Source organism: Babjeviella inositovora (assembly GCF_001661335.1).
Source record: "Babjeviella inositovora NRRL Y-12698 unplaced genomic scaffold BABINscaffold_1, whole genome shotgun sequence".
NCBI classification, from domain to species: Eukaryota; Fungi; Ascomycota; class Pichiomycetes; order Serinales; genus Babjeviella; species Babjeviella inositovora.
Window position 1 is genome coordinate 1,898,548 of NW_017566838.1, and position 20,310 is coordinate 1,918,857.

The 20,310-nt window shown below is 46.7% G+C and overlaps 7 protein-coding genes across 7 annotated transcripts; 5 read left to right on the plus strand and 2 right to left on the minus strand.

Annotated features, from left to right (window-relative positions):
- Positions 1–416: 416 nt before the first annotated feature.
- On the minus strand, positions 417–5,069 carry BABINDRAFT_11320 (uncharacterized protein; the record flags this gene model as incomplete). Its single annotated transcript, XM_019126856.1, has 2 exons — positions 417–1,789; positions 4,232–5,069. The coding sequence occupies 2 exons, from the start codon at positions 5,067–5,069 to the stop codon at positions 678–680; spliced, it is 1,950 nt and encodes a 649-aa protein (XP_018988319.1). The 3' UTR covers positions 417–677.
- A 441-nt stretch (positions 5,070–5,510) lies between these two features.
- Positions 5,511–7,948, plus strand: LRO1 (phospholipid:diacylglycerol acyltransferase). Its single transcript, XM_019127676.1, has one exon. It carries the CDS (start codon positions 5,571–5,573, stop codon positions 7,770–7,772), a length of 2,202 nt encoding a protein of 733 aa, XP_018988320.1. The 5' UTR covers positions 5,511–5,570; the 3' UTR covers positions 7,773–7,948.
- A 798-nt stretch (positions 7,949–8,746) lies between these two features.
- Positions 8,747–10,540, plus strand: BABINDRAFT_159471 (uncharacterized protein). Its single transcript, XM_019127677.1, has one exon. The coding sequence runs from the start codon at positions 9,005–9,007 to the stop codon at positions 10,196–10,198; it is 1,194 nt and encodes a 397-aa protein (XP_018988321.1). The 5' UTR covers positions 8,747–9,004; the 3' UTR covers positions 10,199–10,540.
- Positions 10,541–10,900: 360 nt separating this feature from the next.
- Positions 10,901–13,375, plus strand: BABINDRAFT_170080 (ribonuclease Z; the record flags this gene model as incomplete). The annotated part of the gene is made up of 1 exon (XM_019130718.1): positions 10,901–13,375. The coding sequence occupies one exon, from the start codon at positions 10,901–10,903 to the stop codon at positions 13,373–13,375; it is 2,475 nt and encodes an 824-aa protein (XP_018988322.1).
- Positions 13,376–14,442: 1,067 nt separating this feature from the next.
- Positions 14,443–15,633, minus strand: BABINDRAFT_159473 (putative rhomboid protease). The gene has a single exon (XM_019127678.1). The coding sequence runs from the start codon at positions 15,559–15,561 to the stop codon at positions 14,701–14,703; it is 861 nt and encodes a 286-aa protein (XP_018988323.1). The 5' UTR covers positions 15,562–15,633; the 3' UTR covers positions 14,443–14,700.
- A 1,943-nt stretch (positions 15,634–17,576) lies between these two features.
- BABINDRAFT_159474 (uncharacterized protein) lies at positions 17,577–19,234 on the plus strand. The gene has a single exon (XM_019127679.1). It carries the CDS (start codon positions 17,835–17,837, stop codon positions 19,146–19,148), a length of 1,314 nt encoding a protein of 437 aa, XP_018988324.1. The 5' UTR covers positions 17,577–17,834; the 3' UTR covers positions 19,149–19,234.
- A 444-nt stretch (positions 19,235–19,678) lies between these two features.
- On the plus strand, positions 19,679–20,149 carry MED9 (Med9p). Its single transcript, XM_019127680.1, has one exon. It carries the CDS (start codon positions 19,718–19,720, stop codon positions 20,081–20,083), a length of 366 nt encoding a protein of 121 aa, XP_018988325.1. The 5' UTR covers positions 19,679–19,717; the 3' UTR covers positions 20,084–20,149.
- The last annotated feature ends 161 nt before the right edge of the window (positions 20,150–20,310 follow it).

Genomic DNA, 20,310 nt, shown 5'->3' on the forward strand with positions numbered 1-20,310 from the left:
AAATAGAGTCACAGAAATTTCAACGTTCAAGGAAGAAAAGTGGCTCCCATACTTCCATAGGGATGTAGAGGGATTGAGGCTCTGCATCAGGCCGGCTTATCCTTTAGAATGCCTATGTGGTTTCGAATCTGAGTAAAGTTTGCAAAAGTGACTCTGCCTTGATTCACTTGTTTAAATATGAAAGGTACGTACGTGTGTTCATTATATATATATATGTAAAACCTTCATATTACTCTTCATGATGCATATACAACCCATTACAACCATAATAGCCTGGCATTAACTATTCAGACGGAATCTGCAACATTTTACCACAATTTCCGGTAGAAGTCACAATCACACTACTTCAAGGATAATAGGCCCGTTATTTTCTAATAGCATCTTACTCTCTCAGCAAGGCTATATTCTATTACCTACGCATTGCTCCAAAAAGTACACATACGAGCGGTACCCTTCACGCCACAACAACCACTCCTTGATGTAGAAAATATGCTTAGCTGGAAATCTACGTATTGCAAAGGTTTATATTAACCGCACTTTACGCCATCCCTGGGACCTTACCAGTTTTTTAACACAATCATGAAACCTCAAACTATCTCATTACGACAAAGGAAATGCACATATTTCACCTCTTAATCCTCAAGAACATATACAACAAATGGGATAGCTCCCCCAACTCACCCTATGAGAAACTCTTCGGTCTCCATCCCGCAGTCCAAGCACCGCCGTTTGACCATGCCATCCTCACCCGGCAACACCACCGGCTCCGACCACTGGTGCTGATGCACGCGACTGCTCTCACGAAAGCGCCGCGTATATTCCTCGGCACGGGTCTTTTTCCGCATTTCCTTTAACTTCAATTCGTACTTCTTGTCGCGCCGTTTGACGCGCATCTCTTCACGCCGCGCCCATTCCGCGTCCAACGCTTCTGATGTGCCCCACTTCTTGAACGCGTACGCTTCCACCTCGTAACGAAGAAACAACTGCATGCGGGAAAATGTCCCCGAATACGGGTTTGCCTTCTCTAGGCGCTTGAACAACTCGGTGTCGTTTAGCTCCGGATCTGTGAGGAAGTAATCTTCCTTAACCTCCGTCTTTGTGAGTAATGTGTACTTATCAGGCATCTTTTCCTTGCACACACGGCACACACGGCACTTGAATACGTCATATAATTGCTTGTCCAAGTTGACGCTCCGACACTCGTAGCACTGGGGCATGCTGGAGAGGTCTATCGGTGGAGCCGGCTCCTTGATAACTTGCTGCTCCTTCTGCCATTCCTCTAGTGTCTTCCGCTCACCCTCTACCGTTGCATCGTCATTGATGAATCCGCCTCGTGTGTCTTTCATCGTGGAAAAGTCATACTCGATGTAGTCAGATTTGCGGACCGAGGGAACAATATAGGAAAGTGGCCGTGCCGCAGCAACGGAGGCTTCCGCCACCATTGCCGCGGATCCCGTAAAGGATGGGCCGTTTCGCACCGATGTGGAGCTGGAAGCGGGAATCTGGACGATAGGGATGGTCAGCGCGCCGGTCTGTTCTGAGGCATCCCGGTGGTTCATCTGTTTATACTGCAAGATTTCTAGCGCGCGGCGGCGGTTAGCCTCAATTTTGTTTCGCTGGTCTGCCGTAAGCGCTACTGGCGGCTTGCTCACCCCCTCCGATTTTTCAAACGTCTGGATTCGGTCGCCTGCTTTGGCGAGCCCTTTCTGCTTCAACCGCTCGAGCGCCTTCCGGCGGTTTGCTTCTATCCGTCGCTGCTGCTCTGGTGTAAGTTTCCCCTTTATAAACGCTGACATGGTTTGAGGATGCCGATGAAGGGGGTGGAGGGGTCAACGGTCATCGTGGCGTGCCAGAAAAATTGCAACGCCACTGCGTCATGCATGTGGCAACGGATGAGCCGCAGGTTTTGCTGGCTCTAGCAATCTAGTGCTGTCGTGAAGGAACATAGCTTGTGAAGGGAAGTTGGCCAGTACTATTAGGTGTTTGATAGAAGAAAATGCTAAAAAGTCTCAAGAAAGTATTAGTACCGTTACTGATTACAATAGTTGGTACAAAAAAAAATAACAGTGTACGTTCTAGTTACAGTTTACGTGAACGTACCATTGGCTGACTGTATGATCGCTTGTCTTTGTATACGTAACTAAAGAGGCTGCAATTTAGCCTTATTTACACGGCTTGGTACCTACTAATAATCAAATTCCAAAGGAACTGGCTTGTACTTACGAATAATGGCATTCAAAAGTAGATGAGTTAATATACAGTCGAAGCACCTGACTGTATTAGAGGACCACTTAATCAAAAAGTTGTCATCGGCCGATATCTTATCCAATTGGAAATTTCGATACCATATTCTTAAGCAAATTAAAGGATATATCGTTACACTATAGCAATATCCCTATCAGCCTTCATTATATAGGGATATCAACTCCTTTACTTGTGTATATCTTGCAGATGAAAGGTATTCTTGGCTAGACAAAAGCATCCGCTATCACCTATTGGATATACCACACGTTCGGTCCGTCATGCATGGATACGCTATCAGGCTCGGAAAAGCTTAAATAGGCAGCTAGGTTTCGAAACCTCCCCGTGCGATTACCCTGCGTCTATGTGCAAGACCCGGACGGTTCCTGTTGCAATATAATGCGTCCTAGATAACCAGTTCTCAGAAACTTCAAACCGCAGTTTGCATTATCCTAAGTCACATATTCCTTTCTGAAGTTCCCACCATACTTCTAATCTCTAGATTCTTACAACAGATCTTCCGTTTCGCCCTTAAACACACTCACAACTTCCTCACTTTTCTCTCCTTCCTTAACAATGAGCTTCTTCGTTCCCTATGAAGAGACTTCATGTACTGCCGTCCTAGGCGATAAAGATTCAAAGCTGGCACTTTTGGAGGAGTATAAAGACGAAAATCCCTCCTCTCTCTCCGATCCCGAGAACGGGCAAGCCCATATTGAAACTCCTGGGGTACTGTTGAAACAAACTTGGATAACAGGGTTGACTTTCGTGCTTCTCGTTACTGCTCCTTTGGTTGGGTTAATGAATTTCTTTGCAAGTGACGAATTGATGCAATACATCGCAAACAGTCGCTGGATCGGTGCATGCACTCTTTTGTCCGTGCTTATTTGTACGGGTTGTATGCTGAGACTACGTCTTTGGAACCCAAATTCAATGGCACAAAAAACTATGCTTATTGCCTATCTATTATCATACAGCGTATATCTTGCCAGAGTCATAATTATTTTGATTGTTGTGTGGAGTGAAGCATCAAAGCCCTAGGGGTAATACAAGCTAACAGAATATTTGAATTTCAAGGGAATACGAGCTGACCGCACACTTGACTGCTACTACCTAGATTATTCGCATTATCTTTGAAGTTGAAAAATCATTCTACATTTTGCTTTGGAAGTGTAGTTTGGTCCCGAAAATGGAACAGTTTCTTGCACTTATGTGTACCAAGTTTCACAGAAATGATATGTCCTCACACCTTTGTAATCAAGGTCGACTCCGGCTCTAGCCGTGCATGTCTTTTCAGATTCTTAGTTCTTATCCACGATTATCTTTTATTTAGTTGAATCTAACGAAAAATTATGTAAGCTAATACTGTACTTGGAGAGATCAAGAGCTCTTCTAGGTACTGCGTCCAGAGACCAACCCTTACTCTTCTACGTAGGGATGCATGGGCCTACTCTGGATTCAATTCTAACGGTTCGGCAGTCACCAATTACAGCTTCTTAGCTAAACCAGATCGTTCTCGACCCTAAAAAGTAGCTTCGAGAACCTTTATCCGTTCAGTACGAGGCGAGAGTTCAGAGAATCGAATGCTTTGTACTTTCGAATTGACTAGAGAGCTCTTTTGAGAGTTAGGCAAACATTCTAGTATGGACTGCTGGCAAACTACTTGGGGTTAGACCCTAGATTAGATACGTTCACATTAAAACCAACTCCAATACACCCTAGCGTTTTGGATTCCTTCAGTCGAGATACACCGAAGGCCGTTGCACCGGAGGGGCCATGTGTCACCTATACTACCAGTTAATGAATCAACGTAATCCACCAACGGATGCCGAAGCAAACCATATTCACAGATACCTACCTCCTCCCTTTCTACAACTTACCACGGTTGAAACCATAATTTTGAATTACCACATCCATAAGGAGCAAGCGGAACAGCAGGACCGCTATAGCGCGTCCATCGTGTAATCATGCTCTATGCCCGGGGTAACACTAGAGATGAACTTCAAGAAAATCACCAAGTACTGGTCAACACGGATCCCCTCACCCACCGACTCGTCCACGCTCTCCCACTCTTCCTCCGTGTCTTGATTCACGCCCAATTTGGCGATCCCTTCGGCAATGTCCTTGCTGTCACGGTTCTGCTTCGCAGCAGCGGCCCGGGCCATCAAAACCTTCATAACCGTGGCATGTCTGCATGGATGGATGGAAATTAATGTCGTGTTGTTCAAGAACGGAGCCTTTTCTATCGTCACCGTCTTGTCTCTATAGTCAGCCGAGATGTCTTCAAACATCTGCTCCGGGGTCAACGGCGTCCCCTCGGCCGTGTAGCCAAGCAAATACATCTTCGGCACACGGTAGGACGTCGAGTAGGCAATGTGGAGATCGTACGAGCGGTGGTCCTTTGTGGAGGGGGTAACGGCCGCGTACTCATCGTCTTCCGCATTCTCATCGATCAAGTCGTCAATATCTTGTGCCTCCTCTGCCTGAGGAACTACAGCCTCCGTTTGCTGCGTCATGTGGGTGGTGGTCCAGCCATCCTCGCCCTCAACCTCTTCCTCGTCGTCACCGATCCCCGCTCCGAGATAGGTGGCGGCGCGGATGTATGACGGCACATGTTTCGTGACTAAAAACTGCTTATCCGCGGGCAAAAAGTCTTTTCGCTTATTCTCTGGGGCCGAGGACCACTGCCAGGTGGGAAACCGGTACACGAGGTAGTCTCCGGCCGCCACGAACTCCTCCGGCGTAATCTCCCCGGACGTCTGGAACGTGGAGGTGTGTGAGACGGGGGTTAAGTACTCTCTCCAGGATGAAAGAGCTGATCTAAGCATTGTATATTTCAGAATGGCTGAGAAATGGTAATACTAGTGATGGTGGTTTTATAATGGGGTTATGGGTGTCTGTTTCTGCCTCATGAGATTGCTTATCTACTTACGCGCCCGGATTAGGATTGTGGCGCAACCGTTTTAGGACAGGTTTACACACGACCTAGATGTCTAAGTTATAAAACGCTGGTGTCTGGCGGGATAAGCTCACCATCGATACTTTTCCGAGCAGGGCCATTTAGGGGAAGGAGTCATGACTGTATTTTTGTTCAATCATCCTGATAGGATGATCGTTCTAAATTAATTCGGGTGTTTTCCGGATCATACTTCAGTATTCAACCTTGATGCTCTTCCGGTGCTTAGTATGTGCAGCCACCGGCAGATGACTGTCTCGATAGCAACCCAGGCAGCCTTCCCTGCAGACGCCGATCACACGTGGTTGGCATTTTTAGGCCTTTAAACACGTTTCACAACTATCATTACTGGATATCATCAGTACCGGACACAATGGCGATGCGAAACAGGCAGAAGAATAATTTCATGTTATTGAAATCCGTCGACGAGGAGGAAACTGTCGGAATTGTCGAAATTGTTGAAAAACTGGCTCCGGAAGCCGAACAGAAGACAGGGAAGTCAGCTAAGAAAACCAGAAAGGTTGAGAAGCCAGAGACACCAGCAAAACCCGAAAAGAAGGCAGAGAAGAAAACCAAGGGTAGACGTGGTATCAATGTCTCGGACCTTGACTTCCCAACCAAGGTCAAGGTTAAGGCCAAGACATTCCCTGAGTCTGACAAAGCTGCGGTGCAGAAGCAAGAAAAGGTCGATAGAGATGCTTCCGACGAAGAGTCTGCTACCCCGCAGCCTTCTTCTGAAACCGACCATAAGAGACACCACAAGCGCCACAAGCCTGCCGCCAAGTCCACCAAGCTCATCTTCCTTGTGGGGGCAATTGTGGGGGTGTTAGGGGCGTTGTACTTTGGTGCCAGCAATTCCTCTGTCGGTGTAGAGTTTCCAGACTTTGACACTTTTGTCAACTTTGATTCCATGAGCGCTTTACTCGACGATTGGAAGTCGGTGTTGCCCTCTTCGGTCAATAAGATGATGAGCGATTTTATGGAAACAAGCAAACTCCACGGAAGCGCTGAGTCCTTTGCTGTGGGACGTTCAATGCAGAAGGAAGGGTTGTCCACCAAGTTCCCAGTGGTTATGGTGCCTGGTGTCATCAGCACCGGGCTAGAGTCCTGGGGCTTGGATGGCACGGAGGGGTGCCCATCCGAACAACATTTCCGCAAGAGATTGTGGGGCTCCTTTTACATGATGAAAACCATGGTTATGGACAAGACATGTTGGTTGAAGCATATCATGTTAGACACCGAAACCGGGTTGGACCCCCCAAACATCAGAGTCAGAGCCGCTCAGGGGTTCGAAGCCGCGGATTTCTTCATGGCGGGATACTGGATTTGGAACAAGATCTTGCAGAACTTGGCGGTCATCGGCTACAACCCGGAAAACATGGTCAGCGCGGCCTATGATTGGAGATTGTCCTACCTAGACTTGGAGATCAGAGACGGTTACTTCTCCCGGTTAAAGTCTGCCATCGAGTTACAGAAGAAAAACTCCCCTACGGGCGAGAAGTCGTTGCTTGTAGGCCACTCGATGGGCTCCCAGATCATTTTCTACTTCATGAAGTGGGTCGAGGCCTCTGGGGAGAACTTTGGCAACGGTGGGCCAAACTGGGTTAACGACCACGTTTCCGGTTTCGTCGACATTTCCGGGTCTATGTTGGGCACCCCAAAGGCCATCCCCGCCTTGTTGTCAGGTGAAATGAAGGACACTATTCAGTTGAACTCTTTGGCTGTCCAAGGATTAGAGAAGTTCTTCAGCCGCCGCGAGAGGGTTGACATGCTTAGATCGTTTGGGGGTATTGCCTCCATGTTGCCTAAGGGGGGTAAGGTCATCTGGGGTGACCAGGAAAGTGCTCCTGACGACGAAGCCTCATTTATGAACATTAACTCCACCGACAACGATGCTGTGAATGCGCCAATTGACACCTACGGTAACTTTATTTCTTTCCCCCAGGTCGTCGGGAAGTACTCTGCCAAGAACCTCACTATGGACGAGAGTATTGACTTTTTGTTGGACCAGACCTCCGTGTCCTACAAGAAGCGTACCAAGCAGCACTATTCGTATGGTATTACTAAGAGTCGGGCGCAGTTGAAGAAGAACAACCAGGACTACTCGAAGTGGGTCAATCCGTTGGAAGCGGAGTTGCCTAATGCGCCCGACATGAAGATCTACTGCTTTTACGGGGTCGGCAACCCAACCGAAAGATCCTACACCTACCGCGAAGAGCTCGATAAATCCGAACACAACTTGAATGTCACGATCGAGCTGAACTCGCAAAACGCGGTAAAGTTGGCTGACGGCGACGGAACCGTCTCCATTTTGACCCACACAATGTGCCACAAGTGGAAACAAGCCGGAAGCATCTACAACCCAGGTAACTCTCGGGTCACCATTGTCGAGATGAAGCACGAACCGGACAGATTCGACATCAGAGGGGGTGCCAAGACCGCCGAGCATGTCGACATCTTGGGCTCCGCTGAGTTGAATGAGTTAGTGTTGAGAGTTGCCAGTGGTAAGGGTGATGAGATCGAAGATAGGTATGTGAGTAACTTGAAGGAGGTTACTGAGAAAATGGACTTTTAAAGTCAATAGAAGTTAGTCCCTGAGAAATTGATTTTTTATATACTTGGCGCCGTCAGGTTAATTATACCAAGGTGTTTTCTAGGAACTTCGAGCGTAGAAATGATAGTTTCCTTAGCTGACACCATGCTTGAGGTTAAATGTTACATAAACCAGAGTTAATAGAACCATATGCTGGCCCCATAAAGTATCTCAATCGGTTAAGCGCGTTATTGGGGATGGGTGTAGAGATCCCCCAAAATGCTTTGGCTGAGAATACGATACTGAAGTCATTAGTTTGGTAGGTGACACAGACTCTCAAGGTTTTTTTTTTTTTTTTTTTTTTTAAGATCGGACCGAGGAAAATATAGTAATTCATATACATGAAATAGAGGGATGAAACAAGTATCATATGAAAATAAACCCAGTGCACTCTCAAGACATACATTTCCTTCAAAGAGCCTGCCCCAACACTTCCCACAGCTAGTGACGTGATATAAAAGACTCAACCCGGTTACAATACTCTAGTGGATATCTAAATAATTAAGACCGTTTCTATTCTACTATTGAAATCCCCCTACTTTTTCCCAACCATCTTCACCAAATCATCGACGGTGTTGCCGAATATTCCCATCGGTACTCCTGCCAAGCCCTCGGACCTATCCTCGTGGTATTTCCCGGGGTAGCGCCAACATTCCCCAGTGGGGCCACGCTCGTGGAGGGCACACGACTCAGTTATAACGCGTTCTACGCCCGGGAATGCATCGGCCGCTCCTTTTCATGCATCCCCTTTCAGCTGAACCAAAACACCTGCACATACCAGGAGTAAACAGACAAGAGACTAGCGCTTCGCTAATGTACGTGGGCTACCGCTTAAACTAGTTTCTCCCAAAATGTTGAAAATTGATATGGGTCAAATTCGACAGAGAAAATATATGGATGAACCCCTTCTGTATGGTATCGTTGCTGGAGACGAGCGGCACAGAGTCACGCGTGCAGCCATAATATTTGGGTGGGGGTTTTGTTGGAAATCGCGCTTTTATTCGCGCGCTCACAAACCCACGCGCTGTTTTGGGGCAAGAGTAAACAAACATAGCGCGAAAACTGTACACACGAAAAATTTGGCTGCGAGGGATGGCTGACCGAGCAGGCTACACATAAACACACCAGGCAACGTAACATACATCCCTTAATCAGCGATTTTTATTCCTCCCCTAACTCCCCAAGGATCATCCCTCATTCATAATTTGCATAGCATGAACGTCACTGGCTCCAGACCTGCTTTGACCCCGATCAAGCAGTCGAACCTCAACATCCAAGCGTCACCGTTCCGCAAGCTCACACCGGGAAAGCCCAATGATCCCCAGCTTAGTACGCCCTTCTGTGGAGTCAAGACTTTGGGTTCCAAGGAGAGAGCCGCCAAGTTAAAGGCCCGCTTGCAAAAGGCCTTGATCCGGCTCCAAGATAAGGATGCCAAAGCGGCGTCTCCAGAGACCCTCCATGGGCCCGCTTTGTCCACTTTCACCACCAATGGAGCCCCCGTGCACTTAACCCCGCTCGTAAAACGGGCTATAGACGGCGAATTGATGGCTCTCGCGTCCTCCACACCATTGCCACCGTCCGGGCTCTTCACCAAACAGCTCTCGGCAGCCAAGCGTTCAGTTAGCTTCCTCGACGAGCCGCTTCTGAACAGCGCGGAGACGGTCCAGCGTGCACAGCGCATCTCGTCAGGCGGTGCGGGTGGTGCATACGAGCGCCTCTCTACATACTTGAAGTTGAAGCCGCTGTTAAGACCGGCGCACGCACTTGGCAGCAAGCCGCGGGCGCAGATCAGCCAGGAGTACTTCCTCGCAGCAGCGCAGGCAGGCGACATAACCGCGCAGCCGCGCAGAGCCTCGAAAAAGGCGCTCAATCGTATCTACAAGAAGGCATCTCCGTATCATGTGCCTGCACAAAAGATGCATTCGTTGGCGACGCCGGCGACGTCAACACCGGAGAACAAAGACTTGCCGCGGCTTCAGTTGCCGTCCTTTGCGGAGATTACACAGCGGTTCGAGAGCAACCTCCAGTACGCGTCAAAGGCCGCCAACAATCAGCTCCCAACGCCTTTGGCCGAGAAAACCTCGCTCCCAAGTCTCTCCGCACAGTTTGGTAGCGACTTTACTCTCAACAACCCCATGGTCATGTCCAAATTGGGCGCCGCCCGCCTCCCGCAGTTCCTGGAAACTGCCAAGGGTGTGGCGTTGCCGCCGTTGTTAGGCGCGGAAAGGGCCCTGTACGCGCAGTACCAGATGATTACGCCCGTCAAGAAGCGTTCTCCATGCCGCGAACGCGGCAGCGACGATACGATTGGCGAGAGCATGATTTTGTCGAGTCCCACGCGCCTTTTGACCACTCCCTCCTCTATGGGTGCTGCCAGGTCTTTGTTACAGCTTGCATTCCCACGGTAATCCCCACACATTTTATAATTCGTCTTTAGACTCTGCATCCATGACCAGTTCATGTTCATAGTACACTGGTTTCACGCCAAATTTTCGGCCTGGCGATGCTTGCATCTCTACTACTCGTACTTTGTTTCCAGTTTAATTCATAATATCCATACTAAAAGAATAGTCGGATATTGAAAACTGGCTTCCGTTGCTTAAACGCTCAGTACGAAATCTGTGGCTAGTTTGATGCCAACACTAATTCAATATTTGTTCTATCTTCAACCGTATGCCACTGCACTTTGGCATACAATTATAAGCTGGTACTAATTGAGCGCTTTCCTACTCAATTGATTGCTATTCTGATCTATCAGTAGTCTCGATATTGTGCTACACAGAACCAAAGGAACTACCCCGGTTCTTTCTCCAGGTTCAATGACTTTAATCTCCACGTACAAGGTAACAGTACTGTAAAAGAATATGATCAATAATAGTATTTGGGTGGTGGGGATCAATCCGAATTGATACTACAGTTGATATGGCCTTCACCCTTGTAGAAAACCAAAATCATGGCTCAATCTAATCCCCAGGTTGCCAATAAGCTAATTTAACAATATCCTGCATTGGCATTAATATCCGGCAGCGTAAAAATATTCATTATATGAGATGACCTTTTCAAGATCACACCCTGACCACCTTACTTTCCTTCTGATCCAATCTTCGACAATGTACACGATTCGAACAGTCTGCCATCCGACATCGGATATTACAGAACCGTTGATTGTGCTCAACACGGAGGCAACTAGCCACTACTTTGGGAAGTGCGCGGAAGGCGCCCAGAGAAACCTCATTGAAAAGAGCGTGAGACCGTCACGCATGAAAAACCTCTTCATCACCGGAATTCTCGACTGGAACGGCATTGGAGGTTTGCCCGGATTGATCTTGACCATGGGAGACACAGGGAAAACCAACATCGATCTCTCCTTCGGGTCTTCTATCCTCAACTATATGATTTCCACCTGGAGGGCGTTTGTTTTCAGACAGGGTATCACCATCAACGTGAATACAATGCCAGACGCCGCCGTGAGGGATGATAAGTACATGTTTGTAAAAATAGTGCACACGGTTCCGGCCAAAGACTGCGAGAGAAAGCCTTTGACCAAGCGGATGAATGATACCCTTGCTGCGATCGTGCAGAGAATGTTCCCCCTCGACGTTCCGGCTAACGACCCCACAGCAGGCGATCCAGCAGCCACCAGCCCTCTCACCAACACCGAGTTGCCAGAAATTTCGAATTCGGCCGTCTCATCCAGTTACGTCATCCAGTTCAAGTCAGCGCGAGGAAAGTTCAGCATCCAGAAGGCAAAAGCGTTAAACATTCCTCCAGGGCCACTCTTCGCAAAGTTGACAAAGGGTGAGAGCATTGAGGTCAATGGTGTGACGATTATGCCAGACCAGGTGGTTGCCGAGGCCAGAAAGTTCCAGAGAGTTGTCGTTGTGGATATCCCCACCCCAGCGTACCTCAGCAGCACCATCCAATCTACCGGGTGGTTCGACCCTATCGACCCAGAAAGTGACAACAGCGTGGGCTTGGTGTACCACTTCTTGGGAAAAGACGTGGATATCACCAGCAAAGAGTATCTTCGGTTCATCAAGAGTTTTGGGAATCACTGCACTCACATTATTTCGCACCCCGTTTATTGTCCAAACACAATTAATTTCAAGAGTGCAACGATATCCTTATTGAAGTTAAAGTCATTGCAGAAGGACTTTTTCAAGTTACCGGTTTACTCCAATGACCCGCTTCGCGACGTGAAGCATGTAGATAATGCTTTAGAAAGCCTAGTTGCTTACCAGGAGGTCACCATCTCACCCGACGGAATCACCGTGAACAATACCGACACAGAAAAAAACAGGTTTACATGGAGCACGCTCTATGATGAGCACGTGGCGTCGCTCTCTCTCGGTTGTTTCAACGAGGAAGAAATTTTAGCAGCTCCGGCCAGCTTTCCTGCTTCTGCGAGGGATGAAGTGGAGATTGTGACCCTCGGTACGGGTAGTGCTATGCCTTCCAAGTACAGAAATGTTCTTTCCACGCTTGTGCGAATTCCAACCAAAGTCGATGCCGCCGAGTATGCATATCAATCGATACTTTTGGATGCGGGCGAAAACACATATGGTGCGTTGTGCCGAAACCACGGCGATGATTTGCCGTTCTATCTCCGTGAGTTGCGGTTGGTGTATCTCAGCCATTTGCATGCAGACCACCACTTAGGAATCATGACAATCATCAAAGAATGGTTCCGGGTGCAAAACTCATCACCCGAGCAGCAGCGGCACGGGTCTCTTTTTGTGGTGTGCCCATGGTCTTACAATCGGTTTGTCAAGGAGTGGTCCCGACTCGAGCCGGTAATCGATTTCCTGAAGATCGACTATGTCAGCTGCCAGGACTTCTTGACGATAGAAGACGCCGACGGAGAATATGCCACCGTCATGTTCGATGAGTTGACCGACCCAAGTCTCAAATATGTTTTGCCAACCGTCCTCCGACCAAGAGCTGAGACCCGAATCCAAAAATTGTACGCCGAGCTTGGGTTGAGACTGATTTCTACATGCAAGGCTATTCACTGCAAATGGGCATACTCTATCGTCCTCCATTTCCACTCGGAGCAATTAGACTTTAAAATCGCCTACTCTGGAGACACCAGACCGAATATTATGTTCGCAGAGATCGCACATGACAGTGATTTACTACTACACGAAGCTACGTTAGAGGACGAGCTCATTGAGGATGCGATTTACAAGAGGCATTCCACCATTTCGGAAGCGATTTACATGGCAAGGCTCATGAGGGCCAAGAAGCTTATTCTCACTCACTTCAGCCAGAGGTATTGGAAGGTCCCCGATTTGAACACGGGTGAGACTAATTTTGCCAAGTTAAAAGACTATTTAAGCCAGGATTGTTCTGGCTCACAGGAAAACAACCCGGGGAATATCTTTTCCTATCATGCCCCCACCGTGGCTTTGGATTTGTTGTATGCCTTTGACAATATGATGATCAAGTACGGAAGGTTGCATGAGCAACGCGCCATTTCCGATAAATTGTCTATTGTCTTCGGGACCGAGGAGGAGAATGATGCTTCTCTACCAAAGGCTGAATGCCAGAGCAGGAAAACAAAAGGGACAAGAGAAATACTTTGAGAAAAAATGACTAAGCTAATCCCAAGTGATTGAGATTTTGATGGTGAGCGTTTATATTATCCCGACTGTGCCAGTTCCCTTTTGATCTTTGTGTTTAGACCAGATGCACCTTCGCATGCGTGCAGAACTAGGCCTAGAACGCGAAGGCCGGTAATATTCCGGAAGACGGATCCAGCTTGGTGGAAGATCTTACTATGGTATACTGTTATCAAAATTATTGTGAGGAGCTTTGAGTTTTGAGCCTGAAAAGCAGACACAAGTTTTACGGAATCTACAAGCCTGTAAGCACGTTTGACACTGAACACTTGATTTTGCTACGTCAACCAACAAAAGATAATTCCTTAAAGCCAAATCCTGGAAATAAGAGAATACATATCTGTCAAAGGATTTTTCAAATTTTTTTGAATACCAGTCACTGAATATCAGGAAAAGGAGAAAACAATCGATATGAAACTCCCTGACCACTGCAGACCTGCCGTGACACCAACTCCAAGGAATACATCGCAAGACCCACAAGCTAAAGGGGATGGAAATAACATTATTACGGTGAACCACTGCCCTTCGTTTAAGATATTTTTACGACGAAAGTCAGCCACTAGCAAAGAGCTCACCTTTGTATCGTCATACCCCAGCAATGCAAGAAAGCAGACACATCTGAGCAGAGTCCCCCGTTCCCTGGTGCATGGACCACACCATTACAAAGCCGCAAAACAAAGAACTAAGAGCAAGCCGTATTCTTTTCCCCTCGTAAGAGTCGTGAACGGTGTCTCGTTTAACTTTTACAGAAACGAGAAAGAAAAATCTAAGGTGAAGCTAAAATTTGGTGCCGTCACCGGAAAGCAGATAACCTAGATATAGACGGAAAGATATATACCGATGACTTCTATAGGTGTAGTATATCTCTACCTCAAGGGTAGAATATCTACTTATAGTAATAAGTAATACTGGTTACCTATATAACGTATATAGGATAAAGGAGGGAAGAATCGACCTCCTTATATAGAATATTGATCCCTACCACGTGACAGCTACACGCTTACTACAATAGGTATACCTAGTTAATAGATTCAATGGCTAGCGCTCATTGCGTATTTAGCAGTCGCAACAACTAACATAGACATATATAGGTAGCAGTTAATCATACTTTATACAAGCATCAGAATTAGTTTCATAGTATACAGTATACTCACAGGGAATATATTTAGGTAAGTGTATGGACACTACCCGATCAGCTCGCGCGTAATTCAAGATCTAGGAGCCTGTGTCCCGGGGGGGAGGGTTACACAGGAGAGGTGTATGGAAATTCCAACCCGAAAAGACCTCGCTTAGACACCCAAAGCTTGGCCGGCACCTGGGAACCCACTCTGCTCGGAAGGGGAAGCGACAAGCGGGTTAGTGGTTAGCAAAACGCTATTTTCGATAAACATAGGTACGTAGCTGGAAGAGTCGTCTCTGATTGGTTTAACATCGCGTTCACGGTAGTACCGGATACGGCTTGGAATCAAGTTGATCAAAAAGTCAACCTTGGATTCGATGAATTCAATCACTTTGGAAGGTGGAACCATGAACTTCAAATAGCCAAAGGCCAACAAGTAACCAGCGAGTAAACCGGCAACGTGGCCGATGAAACTGGCACCCGACGGAAACAAAATCGTAATGATGACCAAAGGAACCAACGGAGAGAAAATGGTTGGGATGACAAAGTTGCTGAAAAGGTGGATGTGGGGTCTGTTGACCGACTCTCTCTGGGCAAAAAAGCCGGCAAAGGAGAACCACCAGGCAGAGGCACCAAGAACGCGAGCACCCGGATAAAAGAAGCCACTCAAAACACAGTATATTAAAGCAGTGACAACAGCCAACGCATTCAACACGACACCAGTGTGCACGGTACCGTGTCCCACCTCGAACTTGGACAACGGCCCGATCATGGCGAAAATGTTCATGACCAAATGGAAGGTGTTGGCGTGTCCGAGCGGATACATGGAGAGTCTATTCAACTCCAACTCCAACGGGGCATGGGAGTACAAAGAGATGGCATTGAAAAGCTTAGAGTCCATGTAGATGTTGATGAGGTAGAGTAACACGAGAAACACTGACAAACCGGAGGTCAAGGCAGGCGGGAAGGTGCCGTCAACGATCGGAAGCAACGGCTTAGTCTTGCTGAGGATAGACTTAAAGCTGGGCATATTTGGCAACTTTCAGAAGAATATTAAAGGAAAAGAAGTATCAACAGCAGTATGGAAGGAAGACAAGAACTTTGAACTGGACCTGTTCTGCAGCACCTATCTATTTTTTCCGAGTTTCAAGCACGCATGCGGAATGCGCAGTAGAGAGGTCTGTATATAGCCTGTTTCGCGAACTTATTTACCCAAGAATTTCGCCGAAGAGAGTCTAGTCGCGAAAACTCTTACGAAATGCCTTTAGAACGTAGAGCCAGGGCATGTAACCGAAGCTAGATATAGTTAGCTTCCACCTAGACCGAGCTTTTACTGTATGCCTAGATTATACGAAATTGAGAATATTGTCAAATTTCTACAAGTTTCGGAAACACTGGTGGGGTTTATCCCGCGTGTGTACACGATCACTTGGTTCAGATTTATACGTATCTAGATGTAGAGTCATTAATTCTATGGACACCATGCGTAAACGAAGCAACAGATCTAGGCCAGGAAAGTTATATTATAATCCGAAACTGAACTGTGTAGAAGCACATAACCAGAATATTCAACACCGCTATCGGATATTAATTCGCCTGGCGAGTGAAACTAACCCCCGAATAACTACGCCAGTCCAGTGAGCCAAGTGGCAGCTGAAAACCATTGCCAATCCAAAACGGCAGGGTAAAATACATGCCATCTGAATCACATGAAAAGCTTGATGCGTCGAACCGTTTTAGGCGAAAACGTGCCTCCACGCGTCTAGGTAAGAGCCGGAAAAGGGTGTACAGGGAATGGCCTTCCGGGGGGCTATCGCCGAATAAAGGTGTATCTTGCCAAGAAGCCAGAAATACATCGTTTTAGGGTAAGACTCGTAAATTTCTCAGCAATTGTATCATCACCACAGATGTTTTGTTCTGGGTGGTGAAGTAATATATAAAATATTGGCTATCGGGCTAGCCTCATTGACACAAAGTTACCTCTAGGTTGTCCCCTAAGTTTTGATTGAATTGGTTGGATATATATTTTTATCCCCTTTTATACGTATATCCTTATCCTGGCGCTGTACGAACGTCATCGGCCGTGAATTTGTCATAAATACATCACAATTAGTGTCTTTATTTATAGACCTAGATGAGCCATGCTGCGTCTACCTATTGAAGCTTACTGGTTGAGCCGCATGCGCTTATCCGACATACCTTAAATTTAAACTTTTCCAGCCTGCACATGCGTTAATTTATGAAATTATGGATATTGAAAACGTGCCTTAACAAGTCAAACTAGGACGAAATATGCCAATGTCCTAAATTACGCGACATAAACAGAGCCAGGATACCAAAAGTTGGGGATTAGTTGATCCAGATACCGTATTTCTAAGCATGTGCTTAATTTATAGCCATGGTTTCTATCCCTTTGCGAATTACGTTGGAGGGGTTCAGGTAAAGGGCACGCAAGCTTTATCGATTATGAATACACTATTCCAAATCTTCATAATAATTTATACCTAATATACTTATCAGGCCTTATAATCCCTCCACTATGGTTTACACCGATAGAGCACTGAAAGAGTACCTATGGCATGCATGGAGACGAGGGTGTGTATCGGCCCATCAATAATAACTCTCGGACGGTGGGATTTTGATCCGGTTAGTAGATGTAGGGTTGCGTCACACTAATATATATATATAGATTTAGTGGACTCTATAACTAGGCCGAACCAGCCAAAGGCTATTAGTTAGAGGATTAGGTGGCGAGAAAATGCGTACATAATGGCCCTTCAAAATCACAAATTCAATCTGCCGCTACAAGAGAGCTATCCCCTTTAGACACAATACAGAGAGGGGGTTTCCAGTCTAATGGATAATCTTCATCCGTTTATCTCACAATACTCCAGTGGTTGGGCAAAAGCCGGACCCGTGGTGCACGATAATGTGTTAATTTATTTGCATGCAGCACCATGCTTGAAAACCCAAAGTGCAACTAAGACCCTTGTGATCTGCGGTAAACCAAAACTGAAAACATTGCACATCGGAATTATCATAGTACAACTATGTGACAACAGCAACGTGTTGTGTGAGCGGACTAGGCCCTGGGCACCAACTAATATCACCGATATTCCTTAATTTGCAACCAAATAGGCGGAAATTACACACTCTCGAAATCCTAGCGCACAGTTGCTATATAACCATCTTCCATCCGCACTCTCTCCATGAGGTAAAGCTCTCATGCTTCACTATAGAGTCTCTTTCCAGACATACATTCACAAATCGTCTATTCCATCGCGTTATTAAACTCTGTCCACGATGAGATTATGCACAATCTATACGTTACTCTTTCTCACGCAACAAACTATCGCCTTAAACATCCTCCTTACGAGCGAAAACAGCTGGGTTTCGGCTGGATTGAGGTCTTTATACACCCACTTGACGGAGGTGATGGGCCACAATGTGATTCTCGTCGCCCCGTTGCACCAAAATACAGACGTGGGTGCCAAGTTACAGTTAAACAAGAAGGTCCGCATGAAGGACTTTAGTGTCCCCGCTGAGCGCAAAGAACACGAAAGAAGAGCTGGCGACTTCAAACACTTGGCTAATTACAAATCCAAGCGCATATCCAGCGATTCAAAGGTTCGAAAGAGAGGTGCCAAGGGTGTGCTTAGTGACTTGCAGCCCTCCAAGGTTTCTAAACAATTTGGCGTTGATCCGGAAGACAAGCACATTTACTACGTCGATGGTTCACCCCTCGCGGCTACCCTTGTGGGGCTAGACTACATTATCCCGTACAACTTTCCGGAATTCTCTATCGATCTTATTTTAGCAGGCCCAAATGAGGGCTCAATTATGGAAGAAGGGGCCAAGAGAGGAGGTTACGCCATTTCCCACCTCGGATTGCTGAGAGACATTCCTTCTTTCACTGTTTCGTCGGCAGATTCTCGGCATTACTACTTCAAGGATACGATCCCTGCCGAGGTTTCCCACTCGTACGGAATCATCGACGACAAGATCTCCTCTCTCATCAGCAGATTTGAAAGTGAATCACACACCGGTGTCTTTGGACGCAAGAACTACAACACGCTCAAGACCGTGTATTCCGATCATGACAACGCCATCTACAAGGAAGAGTTGTCCAAACACCAAGAAATCCTCGACTTACAGAAACAGGGATCTTTGTCGTACAAGATAGATGATGAATCCGACAATTCCAGCCCGTTTAACGCATACAGGGTTCTCCCGCGAAACATTGCATTGAGCATCAACTTTCCTGCTTTCGTTTCGGACACTTGCATCAACCCACCCTTTTCCCAGACCACCTCGTTTTCACATGCTGGCAATGCTAATGTGAAGCTCACCCCTACTGTCTCTGCTCTTGAGGGTACGGGCGACGACAGCCCAGAAGAGATCAATTTAATTATCGAATCCATTTCCGAAGCTTACGATCCAGATTCTGATGACTATGGAAAGTGCCACGACCAGGTCACGGGGGAAAAGTTATTAAGGTGCATCTTACCAGGTGAGAGAGAAGTGATAGAGAAATGCGGCGTTTCCGTAAAGGCGTTTGGTAACTACGAGTCCAAGTTTGACATCAGAGAATTGTTGAGACTGGTTGAAATCCTTTAGGAAGCATTGCGATAGGTGTTGTTTTATGAAAAAGGGTATTAAGTTTTAGTCTGGTACTGTTTCATCGGGTTTTGTATACCTTCGGTTAATATGATAGATTTACATTTGACCATTTCTCGATGGTGAATCGCGAGATGTAGTGTGCACGGAGAGTCACTTAGCAAGGTAGTAATATCTGTATAATACATACTAACAGCCAGCAGGATTATTCTGAATCCCAAATGAATAGAGGTTTGATTATCTAGCCCATGACCATTTTTATAGCTACCGTAGAAAGGATTTGTCTCGGCCAACCTAGACGGCTATATGCATAGTCCCAAGGGGGTATATCACGTGACCGAGATACGCTCCCCCCAGGACATTCAGTTCAATTACCAGACTCTTTCATATGCACTCAATATTTCGTACACCCTCTCCGCTACTTTCGCATCTTATTATATATAAACCCTACTACTAGGTCAATGAATACCCCTCAGAACCTCAACGGCTCTCCGTTGGCCAATGAAACTATATTTACGGACTTCATCCAGCCGCTGTCTAAGAGTCTGACACCCCTCGACGATATGAAGATGGATATCGATACGGAATTCAAGCAGTTCCCAACCCCCGAGCTTGAAACCTTGGTGGGCACTATTGATAAGGAACAGTTGCAGGTGGATGCGTTAGCCCAAATCACCCGAGATACAGAGCTTTTACCGGCATTGATCGAGTTGATCGAGGATGTCAAGTCGGGCAGGATCTCCGTCCAGGAGTTCGGTAACCACGCTGGGCCCCTCAGACGCAAGATCTCCAGGATCAAGCAAAATTTAGTGGCCAATATTGATGGTTTGGAGGAAACCAACGATGACCGCCAGTTCCAGATCAACGAATTCAAGAGTGGCATCGAGAAAAAAAAGTATGTAAAGGCTAGATTCACGCCTGCGAAATTTTACTAACTGTTTTAGACAATTGATGGCTAGGTTCCAGGAAACCGTGGGTAAGCGGATTGATTTAACAAAGGCACCAGAAAAAAAGTTGGTGACAAACATTTCTCTCTAAGAGGTTAAAAGAGACGAAACGGTTACGGGGAGCGTAAAGCTGCGTTTACAGAGTGAAGTGCTAAACAAATTACTGCTCTTTTTTTCGGATTGGAGCCGCTTTTACCGTACACCTACGATCCCAA